Genomic DNA, 16,799 nt, shown 5'->3' with positions numbered 1-16,799 from the left:
ATCACATGGTGAGATAGGGAAAAAAAGAGAGGAGAGGAAGTTCCAGGCTTTCTTAAACAAGCAGATCTCCTGTGAACTAATACAGCGAGATGTCAATCATTACAGTGAGAATGGCATAAAGCCATTCATGAGGGATCAGTCCCCATGAAGAAATACACCTCCCACCAAGTCCAACCTCCAACACTGGAGATTACATTTCAACATGAGATTTGGAGGGGACAAATATCCAAATGTATCAGCTGTGTTCCCAGTTCTAGGTTTATATTTCAGAGTATATTCTTCATCACTTTTTGGTGGTGGTGTTGCAGGGAGAAGCAGGCAGCAACCCAGATACCTATCACTAGGTCAATGGAAAAGACAAAAGTAGTATATTCACATCATGGAGGGCTGGTACAGTGGCTCACACCTTTAATCTCAGCACTTTGGGAGGCTGAGGTGAGAGGATCACTGGAGCCAGGAGTTCAAGATCAGCCTGGGTAACAAAATGAGACCTTGTTTCTACAAAGTGAGACTCTGTCTCAAAAAAAAACCCCAAAAACAAAGATGCAAAGCAAAAAGTGTTTATATGTTTATTTATTGGGGGAGACAGAGTCTCACTCTGTCACCCAGGCTGGAGTGCAGTGGCACGATCTCGGCTCACTGCAACTTCCGCCTCCGGGTTCAAGCAATTCTCGTGCCTCAGCCTGCCAAGCAGCTGGAACTACAGGCACACGCCACCATGCCTGGCTAATTTTTTGTATTTTTAGTAGAGACGGAGTTTCACCATGTTGGTCAGGCTGGTCTCGAACTCCTCACCTCAGGTGGTCCGCCCGTCTTGGCCTCCCAAAGTGCTGGGATTACAGGCATGAGCCACTGTGCCCAGCCAGCTTTCAAGATTTATTTTCTTTGGCCAGGCACGGTGGCTCACGCCTGTAATCCCAGCACTTTGGGAGGCCAAGGTGGGCAGATCACAAGGTCAGGAGATTGAGACCATCCTGGTTAACACAGTGAAACCCTATCTCCACTAAAAATATGAAAAAATTAGCCGGGCGTGGTGGTGGGCACCTGTAGTCCGAGCTACTCGAGAGGCTGAGGCAGGAGAATGGCGTGAACCCGGGAGGCGGAGCTTGCAGTGAGCCGAGATCGTGCCACTGCACTCCAGCCTGGGCGACAAAGCAAGACTCCGTCTCAAAAAAAAGAAAAAAAAAAGATTTATTTTCTTTATCTTTGGTTTTCAACTGTTGGACTATCATGTGGCTAGGTATGGATGTCTTTATTTTTGCCTTTTTAGATTTTTTACCATTTATGAAATTTGTTGAACTTCTTACAGCTATTCTTTTATCAGAATATATTTTGTTGCCTTGATTTCCTCAGATGTGGCCTGTCAGAGGCTCTGCAAGCTGGCTCCTGTGTCCTTGTAACGTCATCTGTTTTTATCAAATATGGAGAACTTTTGACCTTTTTTTCTTTTCTTTTGCAGATGGATGGAGTCTCACTCTGTGGCCCAGGCTGGAGTGCAATGGCACGATCTCGGTTCACTGCGACCTCTGCCTCCTGAATAGCTGGGATTACAAGCAACTGCCACCACACCTGGCTAATTTTTGTATTTTTGGTAGAAATGGGGTTTCACCATTTTGTCCAGGCTGGTCTCAAACTCCTGACCTCAGGTGATCCACCTGCCTCAGCCTCCCAAAGTGCTGGGGTTACAAGTGTGAGCCACTGCGCCCGGCTGCATTATTTCTTCAAATAGTTTTTTCTGATCCAATTGCACCCTCTTTTCTTTCTGGGACTCCAATTACATATGTATTGGGTCATTTGATATTGCTCTAAAAGTCCGAGGCCACTTTTGTTTTTAAATTTGTATAAATTTTAGGGGTGTCTGTTCATTTTTCTATAATTTCTTAACATTCTGTTCTTCAGAATGAAAACTTTCTATTGACCTATTAAGCCATATATAATCTGCTGTAAATCCCATCCAGTTAATTTTTTATTCCGGCTATTGTAATTTTCAGTTCTAGAACTTCCATTTGGTTCTTTTTTATGGTTTCTCTTTCTGTTAACTCATTAAGATTACACTTTTCTTTCTTTCCATAAATATATTTTCCTTTAATTTTTGAACTTATTTTTGATAGCTCCTTTAAACTCTTTTTCTTTTTTTTTTTTTTTTTTTTTTTTTTGAGACAGAGTCTCGTCCTGTTGCCCAGACTGGAGTGCAATGGTGCGATCTTGGCTCACGGCAACCTCTGCCTTGCAGGTTTAAGCAATTCTCCTGCCTTGGCCTCCTGAGTAGCTGGGAATACAGGCACGCAACACCATGCCCGGCTAATTTTTTTTTTTTTGTATCTTTAATAGAGACAGGGTTTCACCATGTTGGTCAGGCTGGTCTCGAACTCCTGACCTCATGGTTCGCCCTCCTGGGCCTCCCAAATTGCTGGAATTACAGATATGAGGCACCATGCCCGGCTTTTTTGCGTGTGTATGTGAGACAGTCTTGCTCTGTCACCCAATGGCAATGGCACTGTCTCGGCTCACTGCAACTTCTGCCTCCTAGGTTCAAGCGATTCTCCTGCCTCAGCCTCCTGAGTAGCTGGGACTACAGGTGTGTGCCATCACACCTGGCTAATTTTTGTATTTTTAGTAGAGACAGGGTCTCACAATGTTGGCCAGGCTGGTCTCGAGCTCCTGATTCTCCTAATTCCTGACCTCAGGTGATCCACCCACCTCGGCCTCCCAAAGTGCTAGGATTACAGGCGTGAGCCACTGCTCCCGGCCTAAACTCTTTTTTGGTAAGTTTCACATCTGGGCCATCTTGGGTTTAATTTGTATAGACTGCTTTTTCCCCCACCTTGACTATGGATTTTATTTTCCTCATTCTTTGTATGTCTAGGAAATTGAAATGTAATACTGGGCCGGACGCAGTGGCTCATGCCTGTAATCCCAGCCCTCTGGGAGGCTGAGGCATGCAGACCACCTGAGGTTGGGAGTTCAAGACCAGCCTGACCAACATAGGGAAACCCCATCTCTACTAAAAACACAAAATTAGCCAGGTGTGGTGGCACATGCCTGTCATCCCAGCTACCTGGGAGGCTGAGGCAGGAGAATCACTTGAACCTGGGAGGCAGAGGTTGCAGTGAGCCGAGATCCCGCCATTGTACTCCAGCCTGGGCAGCAAGAGCGAAACTCCGTCTCAAAAAAAAAAAAAAAGAAAGAAATGTAATACTGGACATTGCAAATAATACATTGTAGGACTCTGGATTTTGTTATCTTCCTCTGAAAAATGTTGATTCTTGTCTTAGTGGGCAGTTCAAATACTTGATACAAATAATCATCTTGGTGGGGCACTGTGGCTCACGCCTGTAATCCCAGCACTTTGGGAGGCTGAGGCAGGTAGATCATCTGAGGTCAGGAGTTCAAGACCAGCCTGGGCAACATGGCAAAACCCTGTCTCTACTAAAAATGCAAAAATTAGTGGGGTGTTGTGGCACACTCCTGTAATCCCAGCTACTTGGGAGGCTGAGGCAGGAGAATTGTTTGAACCTGGGAGGTGGAGGTTGCAGTGAGCCGAGATCGTGCCACTGCACTCCAGCTTGGGCAACACAGTGAAAAAAAAAAAAAAAATAGCAAACCCTTAGGACCAGGTGCGGTGGCTAATGCCTGTTATCCCAGCACTTTGGGAGACCAAGGCAGGTGGATCATTTGATGTCAGGTGTTTGAGACCAGCCTGGCCAACATGATGAAACCCTGTCTCTACTAAAAATACAAAAATCAGCCAGGTGTGGCAGTGCATGCCTGTAATCCTAGCTACTCGCAAGGCTGAGGCAGGAGAATCGCTTGAACCCAGAAGGTGGAGGTTGCAGTGAGTAGAGATCGTACCACTGCACTCCAGCTTGGGCAACAGAGTAAGTCTCTGTCTCAAAAAAAAAAAAAAAAGAAAAGCAGACCCTTAGGAAGAAGGGCCTCAGCAGACCTCCTTCCACCAGTGCTCAGTGGACCTCTTTCATTTGTATATTAATATTGGAAGCATTGGAATGTTCCAAAAAAAGAAAAAGGATAAGCTACAGTAAACCAGCTGACAAGCTAAGCTGTGAAAGCAGCAGAGCCTCTATGACAGCATTTCAGAAGACTCTCAATACTTGTAACAATAGGGAAGACTGCAACTAAAAATCAGGCCTCGGTTCTAACAGTAAAGGCAGCATTGCTTCAAAACCTCAACAAAACTCTTAAGTCAAAGTCAGGCCCTGATAGAAAATGGGACACTAGTACCTAGGATAAAGATATTTGGGTAGATAAACATGAGAATTTTGAATCCTGGATTCTCCGAATTCCCCAGGCTATCAGAAGCAGTCTCTTCTTTAGCTGGAAGAGAGACACTTCAGCTGGCTTGGACACCTTGCAAGAAGACTTAACCTGAGGCAGATGCCTCACAAATGACTCTCGTCTTTAAGATCTATCTCTGCCATCCTTCACTGCCTCCAGGCTCATACTGATAAATCAAGTGAGGTCTCAGCATAGCCCAGGGAGGGAAGTAGCTTTCCTGCTCCTAGAGAAAATAGGTTATACACCAAAAGAATTACAGAATCCGGAATAGTATTTCCAAACAGAAACCAAAGGAGTGCATCTGCAGGTTGTTAGAGCAGGGGAGTGGAACATAGGGCTAAATAGATGACAATTACTGACATACCAGCACTTGCTCATGACTCAGATTCAATCTTTTGGCAAGAACATACCTGGAGCTGGTCCTAATAGCCTGCTAGGGATGGCTCCTTTAAAGCTTGAACCCAAGAAACATATCAACACAGCTTCTAGCAATTAGTATGTGGCTACTGCTCTGTAGAAAGTAAGGACCAAGGCCAGGTGCCTATAATGTGTGCAGGAAACTTAGGTGTGGTTCACAGAGGGTCAGATAATACGTTGGTACTAAAAAGGACCGTGCTGCACCACAGCTCTACTCAGGGGTGCCCCTAAAAGATAGCAATGAAGGGAAATTCTCCCAGTGAGTAGAGTTGAGAATAGTATATTTATTTGCTCATTCACTCTGTATGGAGGGATAAATGGGCTAAGATTTCGCTTCCAGCGTTGAATGTTTTGTCTGGTTAATCAGGGCCCTGGGGCTGGGCGCGGTGGATCACTTGAGGTCAGGAGGGCGAGACCAGCCTGGCCAACTTGGTGAAACCCATCTCTACTAAAAAAATACAAAAACCAGCCTGGCGTGGTGGCTCACGCCTGTAGTCCCAGCTACTCAGGAGGCCTGAGGCGGTAGAATTGCTTGAACCCAGGAGACGGAGGTTGCAGTGAGCCGAGATCGCCTCACTGCACTCCAGCCTGGGTAACAGAGTGAGACTCTGTCTCAAAACAAAAACAAGCAAACAAAAAATTGGCCAGGTGCAGTGGTTCACGCCTGTAATCCCAGCACTTTGGGAGTCCTAGGCGGGCAGATCACTGGGTCAGGAGTTCGAGACCAACCTAGCCAACATAGTGAAACCCCGTCTCTACTAAAAATACAAAAATTAGCCAGGCGTGGTGGCAGGCGCCTGTAGTCCCAGCTACTTGGGAGGCTGAGGCAGGGGAATCGCTTGGACCCGGGAGGTGGAGGTTGTGGTGAGCCAAGATCACGCCACTGCACTCCAGGCTGGGCAACAGAGCGAGGCTCCGTCTAAAAAAAAAAAAAAATCAGGATCCTGGAAAGAAAAGATTAGAAGAAGGGGATGAGAGGTCTGGGTAGGAAAGAAATAGAGTAAATGGATAGATTAAAAGAAATAGGCACAGGTTGAGTGTGGTAGCTCATGCCTGTTATCCCAGCATTTTGGGAGGCCAAGGCAGGAAAATAACTTGAGGCTAGTAGTTCAAGACCAGCTTTGGCAGAATAGCAAAACCCCATCTCTAAAAAAAGTTAAAATTAAAAAAAAAAAAAGATTAAATTAAATTCCCAGGAGGTGGAGCCAAGATCATACCATTGTACTACAGCCTGGGTGACAGAGCAAGACTCCATCTCAAAAAAAAAAAAAAAAAAAAGATTAAATTAAATCCAAAAAAATTATTTTGATGAAATAGGCATAAAATGTGTAGACTTTTGTGTCTCACAATAATGTCAACCAGAGGCACTCAGAATCCAGGTGAACAATTTAACTTCTTCTATGGATGTCAGCCAGACTCTCTCCTTGGCCATCTCAGTGCTTAAACAATGGGTCTCTTAATGGAGAGGCCATGATAGCATGGGCCCAGTATTATGGGTTCCTTCTACCAAGGGCTGATCTGGTGTTGCCACTGATTAATGGCCAAACTGCCAACAGAAGATATTGATGCTGAATTCTCATTATTGCTCTACCTCTGGAGAGGACTAGCCAACCAGTGGTGGAAGACTGATTATATCAGATCTCTTCCTTCCTGGAGTAGGCAGCAATTCATTCTTTTTTTTTTTTGAGTCAGAGTCTCGCTCTGTCGCCCAGGCTGGAGTGCAGTGGTGCAATCTCAGCTCACTGCAAGCTCCACCTCCCGGGTTCAAGCCATTCTCCTGCCTCAGCCTCCCGAGTAGCCGGGACTACAGGCGCCCACCACCTCGCCCAGCTAATTTTCTGTGTATTTAGTAGAGATGGGGTTTCACCATGTTAGCCAGGATGGCAGCAATTCATTCTTACTAGTACTGACAACTGTTCCAGAAACAGAGTCATTTCTATCCACAGTGCCTCTACCAGCACAACTACCTTAGTGCTTACAGAATTCTTATCTACCAGCCTGAGCAAAGTAGTGAAGACTGCATCTCTACAAAAATGTTAAAAATTAGCAAAGTTAGGCCAGGCGCAGTGGCTCACGCCTGTAATCCTAGCACTTTGGGAGACCAAGGTGGGAGGATCACTTGAGGTCAGGAGATCAAGACCAGCCTGGCCAACATGGTGAAATCCCATCTCTACTAAAAATACAAAAAAAAAAAAAAAGTCAGCCGGGCATGGTGGCAAGCACCTGTAGTCCCAAGTACTCGGGAGGCTGAGGCAGGAGAATCGCTTGAACCCAGGAGGCAGAGGTTGCAGTGAGCCGAGATCGCGCCACTGTACTCCAGCCTGGGTGACAGAGCAAGACTCTGTCTCAAAAAACAAAACAAAAAAAAATTAGCTGAGTTGGCTGGGCATGGTGGCTCACACCTGTAATTCCCGGACTTTGGGAGGCCGAAGTGGACGGATCACCTGAGGTCAGAAGTTTGAGATTAGCCTGGGCAACATGGCGAAACTCCATCTCTACTAAAGATACAAAAATTAGCTGGGCATAGTGGCAAGTGCCTGTAATCCCAGATACTCTGGGGGCTGAGGCTGGAGAATCACTTGAGCCCAGGAGGCAGAGGTTGCAGTGAGTCGAAATCGTGCCACTGTACTCCAGCCTGGGCAACAAGTGCGAAACTTCGTTTCAAAGTAAATAAAAAGGCGGGGCACAGTGGCTCAGGCCTGTAATCCCAGGACTTTGGGAGGCTGAGGCGGGTGGATCACGAGGTGAGGATATCGAGACCATCCTGGCTAACACAGTGAAACCTTGTCTCTACTAAAAATGTAAAAAATTAGCCAGGCATGGTGGCATGTGCCTGTAGTCCCAGCTACTCAGGAGGCAGAGGCAGAAGAATCACTTGAACCCGGGAGGTGGAGGTTGCAGTGAGCCAAGATCATGCCGCTGCACTCCAGCCAGGGCAACAGAATGAGACTCCATCTCAAAAAAAAAAAATTTAAAAAAAATAAATAAATAAAATAAAATTAGCTGAGTGTGGTGGTATGAGCATGTCGTCCTAGCTACTCAGGAGGATTGCTTGAGCCCAGGAGGTTGAGGCTGCAGTGAGCCCTGTTTTTACCACTGCACTGTAGCCTAGGTGACAGAGATAGTCTGTTTAAAAAAAAAAAAAAATCATCATAGGATCCCATACAACGTTGCTCAGAACAGGGACTCTTTTTATGGCAAAAAAGTACAACAGAGAGCATGGCCATAAAATCCACTGGTCTTTTCACATTCCCCATCATCTAAAGCTGTTGCTGACAGAATTGGAGTGGCCTATTAAAAGCTCACCCTAGCCATCAGCTTGGAGATCATCCCCTGTGGGTTTAGGGTACTGTCCTCTATGATATATTTATGTGCTGAACTAATGCTGATATGTATTCAAAATGGTTAAAATATATGAGTCTGGGAACAAATGGTAAAAGTAGGATTTGCTGTACTCACTTGGGAAACAGAAAGCTTGAATTTAAAGCTATAACTTCCATCTTGGTCTCTTTGGACTTCTTTTTTTCTTTTCCCATTTACTTATTTATTTAGAGATGGAGTCTCGCTCTGTCGCCCAGGCTGGAGTGCAATGGCACTATCTTGGCTCACTGTAACCTCCGCTTCCCGGGTTCAAGTGATTCTCCTGCCTGCTTTAGCCTCCTGAGTGGCTGGGATTACAGGCACCCACCCCCCTGCCCAGCTAAATTTTTTGTGTTTTTAGTAGAGACGGGGTTTCATCAGGTTGGCCAGGCTGGTCTTGAACTTCTGACCTCAGGTGATCCACCTGCTTCGGCCTCCCAAAGTACTGGGATTACAAGTGTGAGCCACTGAGCCTGTCCGGAACAACTCTCTTGGGCAATTGGACAGACAATGAATAGACTCCCTTAGGTCAATCAGATGTGTCAAAGGTGACAGAGTCCAATAGTTATAGAACAAGATGACCTAAGATGGGTCTGTGGGAGTGGAAGATGCTTGCTCCAATGCTCCAATACTGGGAATACGAAGTAAAGCAACTTGGCCTGATCTTAGGTATACCAAATAAGAATAAGCCTGGGGTTTGACACTGATGGCAATAATTGCCAGGATCAGTCATTCAGATTTATTTGAGTAGGCTAGTAGTTCTTTCTGTAATCTCTTCTGTACTATTATTAAATGATATCCATAGATAATACAGTCAAACTAACTACACACTTCTATTTAAGAAAATCGCCTTTCGGCCGGAACCGCCATCTTCCAGTAATTCGCCAAAATGACGAACACAAAGGGAAAGAGGAGAGGCACCCGATATATGTTCTCTAGGCCTTTTAGAAAACATGGAGTTGTTCCTTTGGCCACATATATGCGAATCTATAAGAAAGGTGATATTGTAGACATCAAGGGAATGGGTACTGTTCAAAAAGGAATGCCCCACAAGTGTTACCATGGCAAAACTGGAAGAGTCTACAATGTTACCCAGCATGCTGTTGGCATTGTTGTAAACAAACAAGTTAAGGGCAAGACTCTTGCCAAGAGAATTAATGTGCGTATTGAGCACATTAAGCACTCTAAGAGCCGAGATAGCTTCCTGAAACGTGTGAAGGAAAATGATCAGAAAAAGAAAGAAGCCAAAGAGAAAGGTACCTGGGTTCAACTAAAGCGCCAGCCTGCTCCACCCAGAGAAGCACACTTTGTGAGAACCAATGGGAAGGAGCCTGAGCTGCTGGAACCTATTCCCTATGAATTCATGGCATAATAGGTGTTAAAAAAAAAATAAAGGACCTCTGGGCTACAAAAAAGAAAAAAAAAAAAGAAAGAAAATCAATATTGTGCGCTAACTGTAATATAAAGAAGAAATAAAAAGAAGGTTATTTATAGTAACATATTTCAATATATAATTGCATGGTGGCTCATGCCTGTAATCCTAGCACTTTGGAAGGCCAAGGCAAGCAGATCACTTGAGCTCAGGAGTTCAAGACCAGCCTGGGCAACATGGCGAAACACTATCTCTGCAAAAAATACAAAAATTCGCCAGGTATGGCGGCATGCACCTGTAGTCCCAGCAACTCAGTAAGCTGAGATGGGAGGATGGCTTGAGCCCAGGAGGCAGAGGTTGCAGTGAGCCGAGATTGCGCCACTGCACTCCAGCCTAGGCTACAGAGCGAGACTCTGTCTCAATAAATAAATAAATAAATAAATAAATAAAGCAGTAGTCAGTTGCTAGCAACTATACATAGCAAAATCATGCATGTTACAGCTGCAAATTCTGATTGATACAAGCATGTTGTGCAGGTGACTCAAATACCACCACCACCATTGCCATCAATAATGTAATTTTCTGAAATGGTATAACCAACCCCTAGCACAGTGTCTGGTACTCAGTTAAAATGCAGCGGGTTTTTTTTTTTGAAATGAAAAAAATCTGAAAGCCAATGAGACCCATTAAAGGTTTTAAAAAGAGAAGTATCTGGATCAGTCTTTAGGAAGATTTAAGACTCTCAAAAAATGATGAGCTTCAGGATCTGGGTTATTTTCATCTTTGGCTCATCTCCCATTCCTATCCCATGCTTATAAGTAGTAGGCACTCAATACATGATTTTAAATTGAATTGATTTGAATCAAATAATTTCTGCAGCAAAGTGTTCACAGGACCCTTTGGTATAACATTATCTTAGGGCATAGCTCCAGAAAAGCAGCATTAATGGAAGAGAATTACTTGTCACAGTGCCCAAAGTCAGTCCTATCTCTATTTCACACGTGCAGGACCCTAGAGTCTAGAATGGAATGTTCTGGGTCCAGCTCTGTTGCAACGAAATCTACATTCTATTAGATCATCCCAAGATTGACTAGCAACAAGAACAAAGGCCCACAATAATAGAAGTCTTTAACAAAAACACACTCTATGTAGCTGGCACAAAACATGTTCCAAATTTTGGCTGGCTGTTTGAAGGACATCTTCAGGACCTTACCATAGTGCCTGGCACGTAAAAGCCCCTTAACAAATATGTGTTGAATGGAAGAATGAACAGCAGCAGTTGAAAATGGTGCCTAAGCGAAAACAATGAAATAGCAAAATTCTAGTGTGTGTTATACCAGAACCAGATCTGAGACTCTTAGATTAGTTTTCAGTTTGAAGAACTGTCAAGCCCACTGACTCAAAAGCAAGCACTCAGACCACACATCCAAAATAAAACAACAAAAAAGTAAGAAGTAATATATGCACATGGTTACAAAGAATTGCATAAGAACTTTCAGATGAAAAGGAATAGCTTCTTGACCTTTTTCTTCTCCCTCTTATCCTCAGTCCCATTGCCCAAGACAAAAAATCTACGACAGGCCAGGCGTGGTGGCTTACGTTTGTAATCCCAGCATTTTGGGAGGCAGAGGTGGGCGGATTACAAGGTCAGGAGTTCGAGACCAGCCTGACCAACACAGTGAAACCCCGTCTCTACTAAAAATACAAAAATTAGCTGGGCGTGGTGGCAGACGCCTGTAATCCCAGCTACTCGGGAGGCTGAGGCAGGGGAATCGCTTGAACCTGGCAGGCGGAGGTTGTAGTGAGCCAAGATCGTGCCACTGCACTCCAGCCTGGGCAACAGAGCTAGACTCCATCTCAAAACAAAAAATAAAAAACAAAAAAAATCTGTGACATTACATTCATTTCCACCATTATCCATTATTTTGTTTTCTTTTGTTTTGTTTTCTCCATTTAATCACTGATCTGATTAAGAAAGACTTACACATTGAGGCCAGGCACAGTGGCTCACGCCTGTAATCTCAGCACTTTGGTAGGCTGAAGTGGGCGGATCATTTGAGGTCAGGAGTTCGAGACCAGCCTGGCCAACATGGCAAAACCCCATCTCTACTAAAAATACAAAAATTAATTGGGTGTGGTGGCAGGCACCTGTAATCCCAGCTATTTGGGAGGCTGAGGTGAGAGCATCACTTGAACCCAGGAGGCAGAGCTTGCAGTGAGCCCACACCGCACCACTGCACTTCAGCCTGGGCGACAGAGTGAGACACTATCTCAAAACAAAACAAAACAGAAACAAAAACTTCTTCTTGTGAACAAAATGTAGGAAAAGAAGCAAAAGTAATTGTGGTTTCTGGTTTAGCGACTGTAATTGAGTGTGTTCCCCCCATCATCCCGAGAAAATTCTATAATATACTTGTTTTTTGTCTAAAAAAGAAACCTGAACAAAATTGATTAAGCATTATTATTATTATTATTTTTGAGATGAAGTTTCACTCTTGTTGCCCAGGCTGGAGTGTAATGGCGCGATCTCGGCTCACTGCAACCTCTGCCTCCCGAGTTCAAGCGATTCTCCTGCCTCAGCCTCCCAAATAGCTAGGATTACAGGCGTGAGCCACTGTGTCCAGCCTAATTAACCACTATTATACAAAAATGAGTTCTGGCTTCAGTAGTGTGGAAGTGGGAAGAAACTAGAGAAAGAGATAAACTACTGAGTCCTGGTACCACCAAGCAAGTTTCAGGGACCTTTGGAAAGTTCCCTCTGCAAAACTCTCATCCTGTTAGAACTTGTGAACCCTGAAAATCTGAGATAGGTCTCAGTTAATTTAAAAAGTTTATTTTGCCAAGGTTGAGGATACGTGCCCTGAGGACCTCCTGAGGACATGTGCCCAAGGTGGTCAGAGCACAGTTTGGTTTTCTACATTTTAGGGAGACATGAGACATCAATCAACATATATAAGATCAGCACGAGTTTGGTCTGGAAATGGGGGCTTTCCAGGTCATAGGTAGATAGGAGACAAATGGTTGCATTCTTTTGAGCTTCCCTCCCGCTCTCTCTTTCTTTCTTTCTTCATATGGAGTTTCCCTCTTTCGCCCAGGCTGGGGAGAAGTGGCCCGATTTCGGCTCACTGCAACCTCTGCCCCCCGGTTCAAGCGATTCTCCTGCCTCAGCCTCCCAAGCAGCTGGGATTACAGGCGCCCGCCACCACGCCCAGCTAATTTTTATATTTTTAGTAGAGACAGGGGTTTCTCCATGTTCACCAGGCTGATCTCGAACTCCTGACTTCAGGTGATCCACCCGCCTTGGCCTCCCAAAGTGTTAGGATTACAGGCGTGAGACACCGTGCCCAGCCTGGATTCTTTTTTTTTTTTAATCCTATTTTTTGAGAGGGAGTCTGGCTGTGTTGCTCAGGCTGGAGCGCAGTGGCTGAGCTCGGCTCACTGCAACCTCCGCCTCCCGAGTTCCAGCGATTCTCCTGCCTCAGCCTCCCGAGTAGCTGGAATTACAGGCGCCCACCAGCATGCCCGGCTAATTTTTCTATTTTTAGTAGAGACGGGATTTCGTTATGTTGGCCAGGCTGGTCTGGAACTCCTAACCTCAAGTGATCCGCCCGCCTCTGCTTCCCAAAGTGCTGGGATTACAGGTGTGAGCCACCGCACCCAGCCTCCAAAAGAGGCAATCAGATAACGCATTTATGTTAGTGAGCAGAGGGGTAACTTTGAATAGAATGGGAGACAGGTTTTCCCTACGCAGTTCCCAGCTTGACTTTTCCCTTTAGCTTAGTGATATGGGGGCCCCAAGATATTTTCCTTTGACGAATTCATCTCGGAAACCAAGATTTATTTTCTTTTGGAATTTTAAAAGTTTTGCTCTTGCATTTAAAAAAACAGTGCGTGTGTGTTTCGCTTTAATTATTATTTGCTGCATTTTGGAACTGAGTCAGGCAAATCATTTTTGTTCCTAGGCAAGTGCCTTTGATCTTCAAAATCTACCCAGTCTTTGGGGCACTGCTGTCTCCTTTCACAAGGTCCTAATTCCCACTGAAACCAGTCTGTAGTATTTGTGGCTTGGGGCCACGTCAAGATTTCAAATTTCAGCCTCAGACTCCAATCCCCGGGCGGGATCCGGGAGACCCAGCCCCATGCGGCCCCCGCCGACCTGGCGGGGATTGTAACGTCGGGATCGTGGCGACGCGCGGGGCCCTGGAGCCCAGGCGCGCGGCCCCGGGCGCGTCAGCCCCTCCCCGCCGGCGTCGCTCGCGTCGCCTGCGGTGACTCAGCTCTTCCGGTCACCGCCGTCACTGGTGGTTCCCGACTGCAGTGAAGGTGCGGACGCCAAGTCACTGCTCAGTAATGCTGGAGCCGCCGGCGTCCCGGGCCTTCTCCAAATGCGCTGCATTCCTGCCCCCACCATGACTCAGCGGCTTCCGCTCCGGCGTCAGCGGCGCTTCGGCCTCCGCCAGCGAGGCCCTGCTGCCTTCCCACTGCCCCACGGGGGCCACAACGCGCCCGCTTCCGCCCTTAGGTGTCCTTCCAAGCCCCTGAAAAGGTTTGGCAGCTTGATAAAGGATCCCTGAACTCCAGTGTTTAGGCCCTGCAAGGCTCTTCTCTGTACATTGAGGAGCTGAGGCCTCCGCACAGGAAAGTATTCCTCACCCTGCAGCGCAAGGAGGAAGTTAGCCTAAGACTAATTGAGGCAACTGAGGCCTCGGACGGCCGCGGGTCCTGAGAGCCCGATGGACCTACTTTGGAAGTTCAACGTTACCGTTTGCAGATGTGTGACACTCCCCTACTCCTACCCCCACTCCTACCCCCACCCACTTAACAGACATGAGGATTATTCCATGCCACCTTGTTGTTGGCATTGCGTAGCACATGGTAGGAACTCAGCAAATCTCAGCTTTTGTTTGTATTTTCTCTTTCTTTTCTTTTCTTTCTTTTTTTTTTTTTTTTTTTTTGAGACGGAGTCTCCCTCTGTCACGAGGCTGGCGCGATCTCGGCTCACCGCAACCTCCCCCTCCTGGGTTCCTCCTGGGTTCAAGCGATTCTCCTGCCTCAGCCTCCTGAGTAGCTGGGACTACAGACGCACGACACCACGCCCAGCTGATTTTTGTATTTTTAGTAGAGACGGGATTTCACAATATTGGCTAGGATGGTCTCGATCTCTTGACCTCGTGATCCGCTTGCCTTGGCCTCCCAAAGTGCTGGGATTACAGGCGAGAGCCACCGTGCCTGGCCTGTATTTTCTTTGAAATGCCTTTTAGATGTAGTTCTTCCTCTCCATGGACAGAGTCACCTCAGCAACTTCCTAACTGGTTTTGCCACATTCCCATCCAACGTCACACAATGACCAGGTGCATTTTTATGGCACACTGTATTCTGCAAGCCATTCCTCTGTGCAAGAAAATTTAATACTCTGTTGAACTTTGGTTTGAGTGGAAAGTCCTTTCCCTGGTATTTAAAGCGATCCATCATAGTCCGGCTCCCATCCTTCCCATAAATATTTTAGGCCTGCTCTGCATCCTGTATTGTGGTACTCGGATTCCTGCCCTCCAGAGCTCTGGTGAGGGGAGATAAATACATAATCACGTCGTCATTATACTGTGTAATAAGTGCTCTGATCGAAGTGTGAACAGGACAGAGAGCAACTCAGTGTAATAGAGGGGGAAGAAGAAAGGCTTCACAGAGGAATAAATATATGGGGGAGGGAGATGGCTTGATGGTTGTGAGGCATTTACCAGCAGTCTGATAGATATTGTATATAGCAGAGTGTCCTTGTTGCTGCAGATTTTCGAAGGCATCATTGTACTCTGCTCTGTTGCTGTTACAGAAGGCTTGAAACATCTAGCCCCATCCTTTAATCTTGGATCCAGAAGTATTGTGGGAAATAAAATTTGATTTAAAAGTGATTATCACCTGATGAAATACAGCTTGCAGAAAGAAATAATGGATTCCTTACAGGAAAAATTCTGTACCAAGGATACCCTTATAAGGAGTAGAATTGGCCACAGGGCCTGAGTGCTAGAGAAGACAGTGTTTGTGAAGATTCTATAAGGCTGTACTTGAACCTGCCCCAGCTCAACCCTCTGGGGCACGCTTATCAGTCCTGGGAAGGAGAAGGCTGTGTACTAAAATGGAAACAACCGAATCACCAGGGGCCCAGGTCCTCTTCTGCGTGGCATGCTGAAAGAATTGAATTATTAAGAACCCAGCACACACTCTGTGGGATTCTCGGTTTTTAAAGAGCTGAATGTAAGAAAGGCATTTACCTACTGGCCAGAGAGAGATGGGCAGTGGAGCTCTGCAAGTTGTCAGTGACAGATTCTAGGTGGCAGTAGCAGGGAGAGCTGAGGCTCCAAGGGGGCCTCCAGGTCAAGGACAACTCAGGGACAGAGCAGATGGCCTAAGTAGCATTGATATGGGTACTTACAGGCAGAGAGGACAGGGATCACAGAGGTGGTGAGAGCTGCAGTTCAAATAGTGTCTGCGATTACAGTAGATTTTAATTTCTTTATATTTTTCTGAATTAAATTTGTCCATGGTGAACATGGTTTTTTTTTTTTGGTGGGCAGGGGAGAGGGATGGAGTTTCACTCTTATTGCCCAGGCTGGAGTACAATGGCCCGACGTTGGCTCACTGCAACCTCCGCCTCCCGGGTTCAAGCAATTCTCCTGCCTCAGCCTCCCGAGTAGTTGGGATTACAGGTGTGCGCCGCCACCATGCCTGGCTAATTTTTGTATTTTTAGTAGAGATGAGGTTTCACCATGTTAGTCAGGCTGGTCTCGAACTCCTGATCTCAGGTGATCCACCCACCTCGGCCTCCCAAAGTGCTGGGATTACAGGCGTGTGATGTAAATGCTTATTATTGATGTGAACCAAAATTATGATTTAACTACTTTGGGAGGCTGGGGAAGGAGAAATGGTGGTGGGTATGTGGTGTATTTGTAAGAGTGCTACAACCTCATCTACCACAACAGGAAAGCAATAGATAGTGTTTAAAACAGATACATCAAGAAATAGCATAAGCACATTATTTTGATGTATGGAGGTAAATACCCAAAATAACAGTGAAAAAAGTGGAAAATGGTTGCCTTTGGGCTATGAAGAGGAACGAGGCGAAGGCTACTTTTTTTCACTACACATTTCTTGGTGCTATCAAAATATTTTTTAACTTCTTGCATTTTTAAAAACAGATAAAAGTAAAAGCGTACAAACCTGTTGTTCCAGTAATTTCATTTCTATATAGGTATCCTAAGGCAATAACAGCAGATGTGGGTAAAGATATATGTATGCTAGTCACTGCAGTATTTTTTTAATTCTAAATATCCCATTTTTATTTATTTTTAATTCATTTATT

General features: G+C 45.6%; 1 protein-coding gene across 1 annotated transcript; it reads left to right on the top strand.

Moving 5' to 3' along the window:
- The first annotated feature begins 8,907 nt into the window (after positions 1 to 8,907).
- On the top strand, positions 8,908 to 9,477 carry LOC134807235 (large ribosomal subunit protein eL21-like). The gene has a single exon (XM_063782776.1). The coding sequence runs from the start codon at positions 8,963 to 8,965 to the stop codon at positions 9,443 to 9,445; it is 483 nt and encodes a 160-aa protein (XP_063638846.1). The 5' UTR covers positions 8,908 to 8,962; the 3' UTR covers positions 9,446 to 9,477.
- Positions 9,478 to 16,799: the final 7,322 nt, after the last annotated feature.

Source organism: Pan troglodytes, chromosome 9 (genome assembly GCF_028858775.2).
Source record: "Pan troglodytes isolate AG18354 chromosome 9, NHGRI_mPanTro3-v2.0_pri, whole genome shotgun sequence".
NCBI lineage: Eukaryota > Metazoa > Chordata > Mammalia > Primates > Hominidae > Pan > Pan troglodytes.
Note: the sequence above shows the minus strand (reverse complement) of the source record. Positions and strands in the feature narration are given on the sequence as shown.

Bases quoted from the DNA above. Each gene is read 5' to 3' on its own strand.
- LOC134807235 (XM_063782776.1), top strand. From the start codon at position 8,963: ATGACGAACACAAAGGGAAAGAGGAGAGGCACCCGATATATGTTCTCT.